This window comes from Sus scrofa, chromosome 2 (genome assembly GCF_000003025.6).
Source record: "Sus scrofa isolate TJ Tabasco breed Duroc chromosome 2, Sscrofa11.1, whole genome shotgun sequence".
Classification (NCBI taxonomy): domain Eukaryota; kingdom Metazoa; phylum Chordata; class Mammalia; order Artiodactyla; family Suidae; genus Sus; species Sus scrofa.
In genome coordinates this window covers 126,296,249-126,312,624 of record NC_010444.4, presented here as the reverse complement: position 1 = coordinate 126,312,624, position 16,376 = coordinate 126,296,249, and the positions used below count along the sequence as shown (strand labels likewise).

General features: G+C 35.3%; 1 protein-coding gene across 2 annotated transcripts in view; it reads right to left on the bottom strand.

Annotated features, from left to right (window-relative positions):
* SNX2 (sorting nexin 2) overlaps positions 1 to 16,376 on the bottom strand; it is a 58,619-nt gene that overhangs the window by 17,207 nt on the left and 25,036 nt on the right. For both annotated transcript variants that reach the window (XM_021084682.1, XM_013986699.2), the window contains exons 3-7: positions 11,787 to 11,950; positions 9,800 to 9,866; positions 9,424 to 9,467; positions 7,729 to 7,870; positions 3,725 to 3,803 (exon numbers count right to left, since the gene is read on the bottom strand). In XM_021084682.1, coding sequence (XP_020940341.1) covers positions 3,725 to 3,803; positions 7,729 to 7,870; positions 9,424 to 9,467; positions 9,800 to 9,866; positions 11,787 to 11,950 — 496 coding nt within the window. The remainder of the gene's footprint in view (positions 1 to 3,724; positions 3,804 to 7,728; positions 7,871 to 9,423; positions 9,468 to 9,799; positions 9,867 to 11,786; positions 11,951 to 16,376) is intronic.

Here is a 16,376-nt window from a genome sequence, read left to right as displayed (position 1 = left end):
TGCTGCTTATTTTATAAAGCTAAAAAAGAGATGGAAGTTAGAACACTTATCTTGTAAGTTTAAGAAATGTTGGTATTGCCCCATTAGAATTTTACTTATAATAAAACAGGTGATAACCATAAAATAATAATTAGCTAAGTTAGTTGCTTAGGCTGCATACTAAAGCAGTTTGCCTAAGTTGTTTATTTGAGTGCATGCAACAGCTGGTAAATAGCAAGCACTCAGACATTTGTAAAAATAAACAAGCAGGAAGGAAGACAAAATATCTTGGACCCAACTCTCAAGAGATATTCTAATATTTCGAACCTCAGTGGAAATATCAAAAACAACTTATATTCTAAAATAGCTTTTTTAAAGTGAGTTCCACAGAATACTAGTCCCATCCAATATTCCATGAAAAAGATTGGTTCTACAATCAAGAAGTTTTGAAATATATTACATACATATTCCTTTCTTTAAGATTCATAATGAACAGCAGCCTATTAAATGCTGTGAACGGTCTTACAGGAAATAAATCTGGTTTAACTTTAAAATTTTACTTAACAATGATTTTTATTTTTTCTATTATAGCTCATTTACAGTGTTCTGTCAATTTTCTACTGCACAGCAAGGTGACCCAGTTACATATACATGTATACATTCTTTTTTCTCACATTATCATGCTCCATCACAAGTGACTAGATATAGTTCCCAGTGCTATACAGCAGGATCTCATTGCTTATCCATTCCAAAGTCAACAGATTGCATCTACTGGGTTTAATTTTGTTAAATCCTATGTTAATAAAATGCATTTGACTGCAGATTTCCTTTTTTTCACCCTACCACATACCAGCATCCTGAAAAATCAATTTTGGAAGATGATATTCTAGTAAAGGACAGTAAAACTTTTCTTAAGGGTTACATGAAAATAAAGAGCAATTAACCATTAAAAAGGTATTAAGGTTACATAATGTTAAAATTGAGCAAAGAAACATAAAATGGGAGTTCCCATCTCTGCGCAGTGGAAATGAATCTGACCAGGAACCATGAGGTTGCAGGTTTGATTCCTAGCCTCGCTCAGTGGGTTAAGAATCCGGCGTTGCTGTGAGTAGTGGTGTAGGTCGCAGACGTACCTCGGATGTGGTGTTGCTGTGGCTGTGGTGCAGGGTGGCAGCTGTAGCACCAATTCGACCCCTAGCCTGGGTACCTCCATATGCCGCTGCCGTGGCCCTAAAAAGCAAAAAAATAAAATATAAAATAAAACCCTACACCCTGTATCATGCTATTTTCTATTTCTCAGTTTACATTTACATAAGTGTATCCTTACCTATAAAAACAAACTCAACATGTTTGTAAGCTAAGATACGAAGCACTCTTTAAAAAATAAAGTGAATAATCTTCCAGATACCTAGAAGCAGTATCTGCTTACTTTACCCAGAGTGGCACAGGGGAGTTACCTGGATTCTAAGCCACTCCCTTTCTCTTCTTATATTTTAATACCATATGTTTATGTTTTCATTCAAGACAGTCATCTGGATTCTATAAACAAATAAATATGTAAATGAATATCAAAGATTTTACAAAGAAATATTTCCTTGACCCTCCTTATTCAACTTGGTTGTGTATCCCACAGATATGACTGTTCTGATGTTTAGGTTTTAAGAAATGCCACAGAAAAATCACTTGAAAAAAAATCATTCCAGTTCCTTTGCTTTTACACCCTTTACACATGTATTTTCTTGAGTCACCTTTTCTAATGCAAAATGAACTCACAGTACATGTTTCCTTTTTTTTCACTACTGCAAATTCCACTAAGGTAGTATTTAACAAGTAACACTTTCAGTACAGAAACTATCTTCACATACATATTAGATCAAGCTTCACTATTTCCTTAAATCTCTCCTCAATGTTACACACGGAACGAAAAGTATGGTTTAACTACTATGCAACACATTCAAGTTATAAGAAAGGTGACTAGAGAATCAAATTATATGTTCTTGGTACAATAAATCTTCATTAAGGTCCTTATCAAGCATGCCATTTGAAATATTTCAAATTTACTCATAGAAAAATAGGATTGGAAAGGTTTCTCAAAAGGTCATGGTTATACTTTCAGGAAGGACTAAGTGAAATCAAGGCAGCACATTATCTGCCTTTATTCTTAAGAATACTCATTCTATGACCTCTTTCACAACAAAATCAATTCTAATACCTAAAGTAAACTTCTGTTGATACAATTTAAATCCTTTTCCTAACTGCTGAGTCTTACAGACATAATCTCATCTTTTAAGACTTCTCTAGGATTTTTAAGCTATACACTAGCTTTTCTTCCTGCAAATTGTTCAAACCTGACTTTACTGTAGCATTTTCTTAAAACTGAAACAATTTATTACTAAAACCGAGAAGTATGTTTCCTTATGGTTTTAAAAAATAACTTGTACGTTATATATATATATATTGCACCCTAAAATGTGTCCTATCTACCCCAACAACAAATTTTTCTTTTTCTTTTTACAGCTGCACGTGCAGCACACTGAAGGGGTTGAATCCGAGCTGCAGCTTCGGCCCACATCACTATCACGGCAACACCGGATCTGAGCTGCATCTGTGACCTATGACACAGCTTGCAGCAGCAATGCCAGATCCTTAATCCACTGAACAAAGCCAGGGTCTGAACCCGCATGCTCAAAGAGACTATGTTGGTTTCTTAACCTGAGCCACAATGGGAACTCCCCAAACACAAATTTTAAGCCAAGAGAGAAAATAATGAACAAAAAAACCAAACTCAATTAAGGTAACAAACAAAACTCAATTAAAATAACAAAAAAACTACTATGAAATTAGAAAATGTTTTAAGTCTAGGTAATTACCAATTTATGTCCTAAAGTTGGGCTTTAAGAGAGTTTTAAATTTGTTTCTCACATTTTCAGAATAGCAAGAAAGGAATAAATGTTAAGATTCTGGGAGTGGGATTCCTCCCATTCGTTTCTTTCAGTAAGCCACAATGAAAACAAGACTTCAAAACTATAGGAAATGTGCTGAGCCAAGAACTCTAAAGGAAGGTAGCCTATATATCTATCAACCTTCAATGACGCAGTTAAACAATGACTAATACTTTTGTACACTAAAGTCAAAATCAATCATACACAACTGAAGGAGAGAACACAAACATAAATGTTCATTGTATTTCATAATATTCCAGTATTACCAAGCAACAATTCAAAGGAAAGTTAATTTAGATGCAAATAGGTATTACTCTGCTAAACAGACTAATGAGAATAGAAAAAGAACAAACATATAGTATTGTGGGTTTTTTTTTTTTTTTTGCCATTTCTTGGGCAGCTCCCGTGGCATATGGAGATTCCCAGGCTACCAACTGAATCGGAGATGTAGCTGCCAGCCTATGCCAGAGCCACAGCAACGCGGGATCAGAGCCGCATCTGCAACCTACACCACAGCTCACGGCAATGCCGGATCCTTAACCCACTGAGCAACGGCAGGGATTGAACCTGCAACCTCATGGTTCCTAGTCGGCTCATTAACCACTGAGCCACGACAGGCTCAGTATTATGTTTTTGAATGAAGTAATATCCTTAATAAAAGTTTAACATATTCTTAAGTAAGAGTCTTCAAGTGGTACTTTAAAAATTTTAACACTTAAACTTTACGTGCGCCACTTGATGGAATTAGACATATTAATGCAGTAAAAACATGAGAGTAATAAAGTATAGCTGATTAGAATTACCTTTCAAGAGCTGCTCTCCGTTTTTCTACAAATTCTGTGGATGATGAATCTTCTTTACCCACTTTGACCTTGGTCATGCCTTTGAAAGAATTGAATGAGACTCATGATTTTATACTACTGAGAAACATTTTTTTTTTTTGGTCTTTTTAGAGCTGCACCCGCTGCATACAGAGGTTCCCAGGTTAGGGGTCCAATGAGAGCTGTAGCCGCTGGCCTACACCACAGTCACAGCAATTTGGGATCCAAGCTGAGTCTGCAACCTACACCACAGCTCATGGCAACGCTGGATCCTTAACCCACTAATCGAGGCCAGGGATCAAACTCACGTTTTAATGGACGCTAGTCAGGTTAGTTAACCACTGAGCCACGATGGGAACTCTGAGAAACATTCTTTTATAATCATTTTTGCCTAACTTAAAATATATTTTAAATCTGAACATGACAAAAAAGCTCCTAAAATTATAATGAGTATCATACTTTTGAAAATTTAAAATTCATGACATATTAATATCTCTACTTGGCCAGTACTTACAATATAAGTTATAAAGGATTACAGGTAGAGCAAAGGTTGAGCTATATCTGTAGTTATTCAACCTCTAAGTGTCTGAATTCCTTATCTGCTATGTATTACACTCTTGGCAAATTAAAACGTGTCTGCATTTCAATATGCATAATGGAGTTCAAATCAGTAAATTTAAACATAAGCTCATTTAATACTTTCATTTCTTATAAGCAATAATTAATATTCTTTACTTTGGGGACTAGAAAAATAAAAAAATAAGTGTAATCCATGAATACGTTAAATATTTCCTCTGTTGCAGAGTCTAAGGACATGTTCTTATTTCTTACAGCTGGCTTTTTAACAGCTGAAATAACGAGCTCTCTCACAGAGACATCTAGAACACTTCGAATCTAAAAAGAAGCATGTTAATCATTTCTGTATTAGCAAGTTCAATTTTAACACTAATATCAGACTGCAGATTTTTTCCGTTTTTTCAAAATTCAACTCTGTAGAAATGAGTACTGACACATGTATAACATGAATGAACCATAAAAATATTATACTAAGTGACAAGCATCACAAAGGATCTTTTCCTGATTCCTTTTTTTGAAATGTCCAGAAGAGGAAAATCTAAACAAGGCAAACTGGTGACTGCCTAGAACTGGGGTTATGAGGAAATTAGAGGATGGAGGCTAAGGGGTAATAAAAATATTCTAAAATTGACTATGGTGATTTATGCACACTCTGAATACATGAAAAGCTATTGAATTAAATACTTTAAATGGATAAACTCTATGGCATGTGAATTATATCTCATGCCATTAAAAAATGATTATGTAAAACCATGTAATTCTTATCCTTTTTTTTTTTTTTTTTTTTGGCTTTTTAGGGCTACACCTGCAGCATATGGAGGTTCCCAAGCCAGGGAGCTAATCACGACAGGAACTCCAAACCATGTAATTCTTATTCAGGTTGGTACACCTGGTGCATAAACATGTATTACCTAGATAAGTTCCCGTCGTGGCTCAGCGGAAAACGAATCCACCTCGGAACCATGAGGTTGTGGGTTCGGTCCCTGGCCTTGCTCAGTGGGTTAAGGATCTGGTGTTGCCATGAGCTGTGGTGTAGGTCGCAGACGTGGCTCGGATCTGGTGTTGTTAAGGTTGTGGTGTAGGCTGGTGGCTACAGCTCCCATTAGACCCCTAGCCTGGGAACCTTCATATGCTATGGGTGCGGCCCCAGAAATGACAAAAAGCAAAAAAAAAATAAAATAAAATACACACACACACACATATATATATATATATGAAAAACCTAGAAAAGTTTTAACATAATTCCTCAGAAATACAGTAATTTGAAAAGTAAATCTCAAACACTTAAAACTACTTATCCTGAACAGACTACTAGATGTGTGATGTTAATTATTTCCCATATTCTGTTTCCCTCAAAACACCTTACTACTACATAGTTCTTTGTTTTTTCAGTCTTTCCTGCTCATACTTCCTAGAGACATGAAATCATTACGAGTCACTGAAATAAATAAAAACATACTCCAACCAGTTATCTCTTAACACTTTTAAACTTGTTTGCTGCATTTTTTTCTTTAAAAGTTTAGTGAAAATAGTGTTTTTAAGTCAACTGAAGGTTCTATAAAAGTGGTAACAGCTATATGCTATCAAAGACTCTTCTTCCTTCCGTGTTGGTTAAAACTTCCCGAGAATGAGAAATTACTACTTTATTACCCCACTGTAAGTGCTTGTTACTTGAAAACCACTGGCTATGTAATTAAAAGGACCTCTTATATTTAAACATTTTCTTAGACAACACACTCATTTTTATTTTAAGAAACTGATGGATAATGTAAAATCTTAAAATGATTGCTTCTCTACTTGGTTTTCTGCCAGGACCTTCAAGAACAACTTGTTACCCACCTTTAATAACTGTTCAGACTTTATACATGCACTTAGAGGAAAATGTTTAACTTAGCTTCATCTTATTATTTAACTACCATAATTTTTTCCTGCTAATTTCTTTATTACTTTTTTTTTCAAAAAAATACATTTTATGTGGCTGCCTCAAATCCTTTCAATCATTTCAATCCTTTTAAAATTAAATAATTTGTAGAAGGGTGAAGATTATTAGGGCAAAATATCAGTGTGAAATACAATAAACTTGGGCATAAAAATTTAGTTTAAAAAAAATTTTTGGCATCAATATTTAAGGAATAAACTACATATCTAGCTACCAAAATCAGAAAAACTATTTTTTGTTTTTTCCTCCTTTGACATATATAAAAATAGTTGTATAACTTAAAGTCAAATAAAAAAGGATATTAATAATAAATATAATATATAATTTATGATAAATGAAACTTAAGTTGACTACATAGATAATGGCAGGCCAAAAGATGCCACTAAAACAGTTCGGAGAAGAGAGAAATAACATTAAATAGATTAGGAGTACTCAAAGTAAGGTGAGAATACATGGAAGGTTTCTAAGACCCTTTTGGGGATAGTGGGGGATGTATATAAAAATCTGTCTTCATAATACTAAGCTTTATTTTGTCTCTTTTACTCTCATTCTTTCATGAGAGCTCAGGGAGTTTTGTAACAGTCAAAAGTTATATGATGTATTATATCATAACAGATAAGAGTGCAGAAGTAGCTATGAAAGTATAGTTATTTTCTATTAAACCAGAAATGAAAGCAACTTTGTAAAAAAAATTTAACAAAAAGCAAAAGCAAGCCACTCTCATCTTAATATTAAATTTTCTTATGACAATTATTTTTCAAAAAATTTTATTCATTAACAGTTTATTATTTTAAAATGAATCAATAAATATAATTTAGGGAGTGTTCGTTGTGGCTCAGAAGAAATGAACTCAACTAGTATCAATCCATGAAGATGGGGGTTTGATTCCCGGCCTCACTCAGTGGGTCAAGGATCCAGCATTGCCGTGAGCTATGGTGTAGGTTGCAGATGCAGCTCGGATCTGGTGTTGCTGTGGCCCTGGTGTAGGCCAGCAGCTGCAGCTCTGATTAGACCCCTAGCCTGGGAACCTCCGTATGCCGTGGGTGTGGCCCTAAAAAGACAAAAAGCTGAAGGATAAAACACTTCCAGACCTTAGAAAACTGTTAATATGCCAATAATAACTGTTAACACACTAATAATATTAAATATCCTCTAAGTGTTGCTCAGTAATAAGGTACTCTAATGACTCTAAAAGGGTTTTTAACTGCTTTAACCTTGGCAAATTCTGTCCCAATACATTACATTATCCATTGCATTATTTAAATCAAAATCCTCAGGTACTAGAAAGTAAAACTATTAGCTATACACTCTTCAGATGATGAATGGCTATTATAGATAGAATATTTAAATTCAGTATCTCTAGACATTGAAATATCACGATAGTGAATGATCATGGAATACACAAATCTATACAGGTAAAATTGAAGTAGTAACTGTAACAAAAATCAGTTTTTAAAAAATTCATACTTACCTACTATACTCTTTTCTGGAGCTGGTGGCACAATATAACCAACATGTAAATACTTGCTTGCTAACTTGCTATGCAAACCAAGAAAGTCACTGAATCTTCTTTTAACTGAAAATTCACTCTTACTGAACATGGAAAGAGAAGTCTATAAGTGAAGAAGAGGTATTTCAAATTTTGAATAATAAACAATTATTTAGAAGTTAATGCATAATTATGAACATGCATACACACATACAGTTTCTACTATGCAAAAAAAATGTACAGTAGCTACTTAATGTGATATAAAGATTTCTAACAACTGAAAAAAATATAAATCATAGATGTTTTTTCCAAAAACTTCAGAAGACAGAAAACGTTTGCTTCACTCTATCCTTAACTCATCTCACTGACTCCACCAGTATTTATGCCAATGATTGTTAAATCTTTACCTGTGGCCCAGATCTCCGAGCTTCAGTCCAACATATTGAAATGCCCAAGGGAAACCTCCGTTTACATCTCACTGACACCTCAAATTCACCATATTTTCCACTGCTCAAACGTAAGTTTCTGAGTGAAAGGCACTTCTCCGTACTGTTTTCTACTATACTCTAGTGCTTGGAAAAGAGCCTGACCTGTGGTATTTAATAAGTATGTGTTCAATGAATGAATCAATCTCACCCCATTCTGTGTTCCTCCCTTTGTGTTGCCTTTTCTCCAGGATCATTCCAACAACCACAAAGTCCCTCTACACAGGAACTTAGGTACCCCTCCTTCCTCACTCCTTACATCCAAGCCCTACTGAGTCTACCTCCTCTACAGAGGCCATTTATTTTGCTCACTCCAGAACCAACTGCTAACTAGAAAGTATCACTTCTCACAGCTAGGACTACTACAGACTCTCTTTTAAGATCTGAATATGTACAATCTTTTCAAGAATTGCAAGGCCTCTTAACTGGTAATCCTGACCTTTACTTTGACCTTCCCAATCCATCAAGAGTCAGAGAGATCTTTTTTTTTTTTTTTTTTTAGGGCTGCACCTGCAGCAAATAGAAGTTCCCAGGCTAGGGGCTGAATCAGAGCTGTAGCTACTGGCCTATACCAGAGCCACAGCAATGCAGATGTGACCCACATCTGCGACCTAGAGCACAGCTCATGGCAACACCAGATCCTTAACCCACTGATTGAGGTCAGGGATCAAATCCCCATCCTCATGGATAATAGTCTTGTGTTACCACTGAGCCCCAACAGGGAACTCCCAAAGAGATCATTTTAGGACAAAAATCTAATCATGCTACACTCCTGTCTGAACCTCTTCAATGGCTCTCCATTAGGCTAAGAATGAAGCCCAAACTTCTAATGTGGCTGTTCATAACACAGGAGGCATACTGCCAAACAATTTAATCTGGCCCCACTTCCTCCAGATCCTAGAAAGCACAATGCTTTCTTGATTTCTGGCTTTTACACGAGCAAATCCCTTTGCCCCCTTTCCCACCCTGATCACTTATCCTGCCTTTGCCCAGATTAAATCCCTTCCTGCATATTCCACTCTACATACCAAACCACTCAAAACTCATTGTAACTATTTATATGCAACTTGTATTGGATGGTAACCTTTGCAAAGACAGGGATCACTTACACCTTTACCATCACAGCATCCTCATACGACACAAGGTGAGGAGAAAAAGGCTCCTCCTTTTGTTAAAGGAGCAAAAGTCTCACCTTTGTTGTTACTCTGTAAGCCATGTAAGCATTCATGCCATCACCTACAAGAAAAGTCAAACCATTAAAAATCATTAGCTGAACCACACACACATAAGCTAACTATGTGAGATAATATATTAACTTGATTGTGATAATCACTTCATGTGTACATATATTAAGTTATTACATTATACATTCTAAATATGTATAATTTTTGTCAATTATACTTTCACTAAGCTTGGGGAAAAACTAAACAAAAAGCTGCCACAAGTATAAAAATGAAAGCACCATTTTAACACTGTACCAATGGGTATAGCTAGGAAAAATGGCATATTACCAACCAAGCTAATTATCAAAAAGAAGCAAATGCAAAATATAATAAATACTGACTCACCAACTTTCTCTGGATCTGATACGCCAATCTCTATATCAAAAACGTCTCCATTTGCTTCTTCTTCAATCTAGGAAAAATTTTTTAGTATTAAAGATTCCAATTTATATTATTGTCCTAATACTAATAACTATAATTTTTACCATCTATTTTTATCAGGGTCATTGTCACATCAAGAAATTTTAAGAAACCACTCAGCACTCCATTTCGGAAAAACAACAAAAGCTTTCACATTCCCTAACGATGTAACACACACACACACACACACACACACACACACACACACACACAAAATAGGAAAGGATCAATTGCAAAAGAAAAAATCTTGTGTTCTTCAAACCCCTCAGGTATAGAAGATACTTTTTAGTCCTCTGTAGGAATATTGCGGAATTTTTTTTTTGTTCTATATACTCAATCTTCAGATTTGGATTATTAAAATAATTAACTCCTTATTTTTAATATTAGTATTTTTCAGAGTTGTATCTTCCCTCTTTAAAAAAGAGGACAGGCAGCCATTGCTTTTGCCAGTAGAAGCCTATATACTTACAGAAATTATTATACCTGTAAGTAACTTTAGTATCATGATTTCTCTAATTAGCTAGTAAACACATGTTCTTGAAACTAATGAAAGCACAAAAAGCTGGAAAAACAATAACCCTATGAAATTTTATGCCATTATAAATAAGCAATCCTCATTAACAGCAGTTCTGATAAAAAGTTTTGTTATTTTCTTTTTGCTTTTTTTTTTTTTTTTTTTGCTTTTTGCTTTTTTAGAGCTAAACCCAAGGCATATGCGAAATTTCCAAGCTACAGGTCAAATCAGAGCTGTAGCTGCCAGCCTATACCAGAGCCATGTCAATGCCAGAACCGAGTCATACCTGTGACCTACACCACAGCTCTAGGCAATGCCGGAGCCTTAACCAACTAAATAAGGCCAAGGATTGAACCGCATCCTCATGGATACCAGCCAGGTTCATTACCACTGAGCCATGATGGGAAGTCCTAGTTTTGTGAAAACTAAGAAATTGTTAAATCTTACAAATTTTAAAAGTAGTATTTTTGATAGTCTAATTAAGACTATTAGGAGTTCCCGTCGTGGCACAGTGGTTAACGAATCCGACTAGGAACCATGAGGTTGCGGGTTCGGTCCCTGCCCTTGCTCAGTGAGTTGACGATCTGGCGTTGCCGTGAGCTGTGGTGTAGGTTGCAGACACAGCTCGGATCCAGCGTTACTGTGGCTCTGGCGTAGGCTGATGGCTACAGCTCCGATTCGACCCCTAGCCTGGGAACCTCCATATGCCGTGTGAGCGGCCCAAGAAATGGCAAAAAGACAAAAAAAAAAAAAAAAAAAAAAAGAAAAAAGAAAAAAAAAGACTATTAAAAATTATTTTTCTAATGATAGTTTTTTCAAATTTGCTCTCTTGTACAGATTTCTTTTCAGTAACCTTATTTAAACTGTAACAAACATAACGTATATAAACCCTAGATACACACTCAATAACTCTTACAAAGTGAACACATCTTTGTAACCAGAACTTAGATTAAAACAGGATCATTAAAACTGAGAAGGCCCTCAGGCTTCCTCTCCATTCACAACACATCCTCTACTCTGCCAACACAAGTAACATTTATTACACCATTTTATCAAATAAAATGACTCAAGATGTTACTTTATTGTGATTAAGTTTTTTCAGACTTTCAGAAATTATCTTATTTGACCAACAGAGGAACACTGAGAGGCACACATTATCACCATGAGATCACAAATGACAAACTCTTTAAGAAGAAAAGTGATGTGCCCAAGTCATTGGATTAAAAAGTTGTAGGCAAAAAATTAGAAGCCAAATCATCTGACTCTTTAGTTCAGTGTTCTATCCCCACAATGTCTAAAAGACTTTGATTACAAATGACTAAAAGGAGACAAATGGTGGGTAGGGGAAAAAAACGCATTATATACATATTAATTTAGAATATAAACACTTTCCCATACCTCTTCCCTAGATCTATCAAAGATCACAGGAGCAGACATACTCTTTGATTCAATTCTGGGAGCAATGAGTGTGGTGGGGGTCACAGGTGTGACTGCAGGAGAAGGTTCTGAGGAGAGTATGGGTTCCCTTTCAGGACTGTCTAGAGAAACTTCTTCTGTGGCCTCTAGATACAAACGAAACAAGTTAGTTGAGGACAATGGCAACAAACTCCAAATAGTCTGTAGAACAGTCAGTGAATCATAAAAAAAATGTTTTTGAATGACCCACAATATCAAAATATTATTTAGAAGTAACTGTTATAAATAATTTATGAATCCTTCCTTACTTGTCTACCAAAACTTTAAAACCAACAGTGACTTTGTTGATTTTAGGAAGAATTCCAGTTAAGTTAGCATAATTATCTATACTGGTGATAGGGATAAAGCCAGAAGGAAAGCAAATGAGGATAATTCCACATTCATTTACGTTTGGATCTGTAACATATCTAATACTTGTGGTAACTTACCTTCCAAAATTGTTTATTCAGGCTAACATTACAATTCTTTTATACATATGAACACAAATTTTATGGCAGAAGGCTGCTCAAAATAATCTCAACTGGGATTAAAAGTTTGTTATGGAAAATCCACAAAGTTAGTAATCTAAAGCAATTAAATGCTAAAGATTACTAGATATTAGTTCAATACACAAATATGACACAAAGCAAATAGGTGTTTAGGTTTTAACTTAAAATTTGAAAAATCTAAAATTAAATATATTTAAAAATAAATCAATAAACTGAGCATCTACAAACTACGTAATATTGTGCTAAACATAATGGAGAAACACAAAGAAATGAAAAATATCATACCTGCCCTCAGGGAGTTTATAATCTAGTTGGGAAAACAAGACATAAGCATGTGGAATGTTAAAGAATAATACAAGACAGATAACAGCCAAGAGAACAATAAAAAGAATGTTACAAGACATTTAATTGCTATATGAACTACAGAACAAATGCTGTAATTTGAGTTGAGATGGAGAAAACAATTTAGTCTGAGAAAAATCAGGAATATTTTATGAAACTGAATTGAGGAGATATGAATGAGTCAGAGGAAAAAATAAGGGACCATGAAAATGAAATACAGTTTACCAGTGACCCTTGAACAACACAGGGTTAGGGTCGCTGACCTCTCTGCACAGTCAAAAAATGAGTACAATTTATAGTTTAGCCCTCCCTTATGCAGCTCCTCTAAACTCAACGTTCTACCTACTTGGATTCAACCAACCTCAGATCACATTGTACTGTAACATTATTTACTAATTAAAAAATTTGTATTGGTGGACCTGAGCCTTTCGAACCTGTTCAAGAGTCAAATATAACAGCATGAGCTAAAAGTCAAGCCAGAAAAGTGAAAATTATAATCAGTGGCCAAAATGATAACCACACTTCTGCTGGTTTACAGAACTGATACCAAGAAAAAGCAGGCGCGACTGCAACGGAAACAGGAACAGATCAGTGGTTTCTAACCTGAGGTTCTTAGATTCCTTGAGGTTCAGGAAAGCAGTAAAGATAGTAAGCCATTTTCATACCTCAAAAAGTATATCAGTAATAACACATTTGCCTGAAATATGATAAATATATTAACATTTAAATACATAAACTACATAAACAGGTTAGCATTTTAACATGTTACTGTTATCTCATGTTAATGAGCTCCTTACTTGGCATAGGATCTCTTTATATTAAAAATAAAAACAATTAATAACCAAAATCTTTCAAATCATGGTAGCTAAAGGAAGGAAAATGAGACTACAGATGTTGAACAGACCTAGATGACCCTAACATATCAAACTAAAAGCTCGCATGCAAATTTGGACTGTTAAGACTGCTAATAATCAGTCTTAAAAAAAAAACAAAACAAACCTGAAACTACTGAGCAATATAAGAAAGCAAGAAAATATATCAAAGCCAGGAGGTATGTGATCTTTAATATGCAAACAAGCAAAACAACGAACAGCAAACAAAATAAAAAGAAAACCAAAATTCCTGAAAGAGGTACTGTTATTGGCAAGAGGCCTTTAGACAAAAAACTGTGAAAGAGAGTAACTTTGATATAACAGCACAGATAAAGTATTTTTAAGTTTTCAGTCACACTTCACTTCATTGATACAAGATTTTATGTTCTTTGCACAGACTTTACCAGGCTAATCCATAAACAGTAGGAGATCTCAAAATAAGAAAAGCTAAATACAATCCAAATAGCTAAAAAGGAGGGAGAAAAGATAAAGAAATGGGGTAAAGAGAAGAGGGGGAGCAAGACAGGGGTAGGGGGTTAAGAGGTACAAACTACTATGTATAAAATAAATAAGCTACAAGGATATACTGCAGAGCACAGAGAAAATGGCCAGTATTTTATGGTAACTACAAATGGATTTAAAAATTGAATCACTATCCTGTACATCAACTATATCAAATTTAAAAAAGAGGGATAGAGATTTAGGTTCAGCATACGACTGTGCAGTTTGCTTTAAATTCTTCCCTTGACTTATTTCAGTGAACGTAAATTAACATACTACAAATTAACAAATATTAATTTAAACCATATCTAAAGGTTCCATAAAATGCCCCATATGTACTAAGTATAAAAGATAATACTTCCTTAGAAGAGAGACTCTGTTTATGTCAATGCCAGCGAAGCCATAGTAACTTCATATTACAGACACCAGAGAATTTTTTTAAACAAAGCAATACTTGTTTAACTTGGATTTAGTATTATTTGCTGAAAAGCATAAGTGAAATAAGCTAAGTACTCTAGCAGAAACAAGTTCTAAAAGACTACGAAAATTTCAATATTGGCAATTTGCTCACCTTCACTTTTATCCCTAGGACAGTTTCCTAACATACGTTCAGTGAAGCTTAGTACAGGATGTAACTAATGTGAAAAGGGGCTCTGAAGTTACCCGTATTTGGTGAACACTCTGTAAGCAAGCCAATAACAGTAACATCTATCACGCTGAAACTTTTTCTGATACCACTTCTGACATAACAATATTTGAAATGCCACCCAAAATACATTAGCATACATACCAGTACAAGCTAACCTCCTTAGGTTTTAAAACCAAATGGTTAGATTACTAAAGCAATACCTATAGTTCCTCCTCTGACACAGGTCTTAAAACACATGATGTCATGAAATGCAGCTGTGTTTAAGATAAAAGATAAAGAAAGTGTTTGTAGATAACAAAAAAAAGAAAACAAAAACCCAGATGACTATTTTTATTCCTTAGTCCCTGTCTCACTGACAATGACCATATTCCAATCACTGTACTTAGCATAGGCTGCCCCAGGAAGACTAATAATGAAAAAGATTTTTCTAATCAAGCTTAGTGGACAAATATCACTATATAGTCCTCAGGTGGCAAACTGATCAGCTGAGCACACAGTGAACAAGAAAACCCTCTTTCCTTGCATACAGTTCCGTTTTAAGAGTTTCAGCATACTTGTTAACACAGAATTCTGAGACTGAAAGGTGAAGGATTCTTTAATAAAATGGATAATCCAAATGTTTTATGTATGACCCTATACTACTAAAGGAATAGGCACAATTTTATTTTTTAATTTAATTTAAATTTTTTTGCTTTTTAGGGCCGCACCCATGGCATATTGAAATTTCCAGGCTAGGGGTCAAATTAGAGCTGTAGCTGCTGGCCTATATCACAGCCACAGCAACGCCAGATCCAAGCAGTGTCTGTGACCTACATCACAGCTCACGGCAATGCCGGATCCTTAATCCACTGAGCAAGGCGAGGGATCAAACCTGTGTCCTCGCGGATACTAGCTGTGTTCATTACCACTGAGCCGCAACAGGATCTCTGACAATTTTACATTAGTATGTACTAATTCCAAAGTGACTTAGGTCATCTTTCCAATTCAAACATAAATGCCATGAAAAAAATCTTTAAGAACTGCCTAGGAGTTCCTGTCGTAGTGCAGTGGAAACGAATCCAACTAGGAACCATGAGGTACAGGTTCGATCCCTGGCCCCACTCAGTGGGTTAAGGATCTGACGTTGCAGCGAGCTGTGGTGTAGGTTGCAGACGCAGCTTGGATCCTGCGTTGCTGTGGCTGTGGTGTAGGCCAGTAGTTGCAGCTCCAATTCAACCCCCAGCCTGGGAACCTCCATATGCTAAGGGTAAGGCCCTAAAAAAAGACAAAAGACAAAAGACGAAAAAAAAAAAAAAAAAAAAAAAAAGATCAACAGCTTAATCCACTGAGCGAGGCCAGGGATCAAACCCGCATCCTCATGGATGCTAGTCGGGCTTGCTAACCGCCGAGCCACAACAGGAACTCCGAGAGTCTAATTTGTTTAATGTAGAATGGACTATACCGAATCCTGCCACCAAATCAAAAATAAATTCCTCAAGCATCAACTTACTGACCTAAAACTGAATCAAAACGGAACAGGTGGTTAATACTGAAACATTATATTAAAACAAGTTTCAAATATATAGAGATGATAAATTGATTTTTAAATCCAGAGTTTAATTTTGCTTTGTTAACAATTTGTGAGTAACGAAGAATATAATCACTCCTCTTTCTTAAAGCG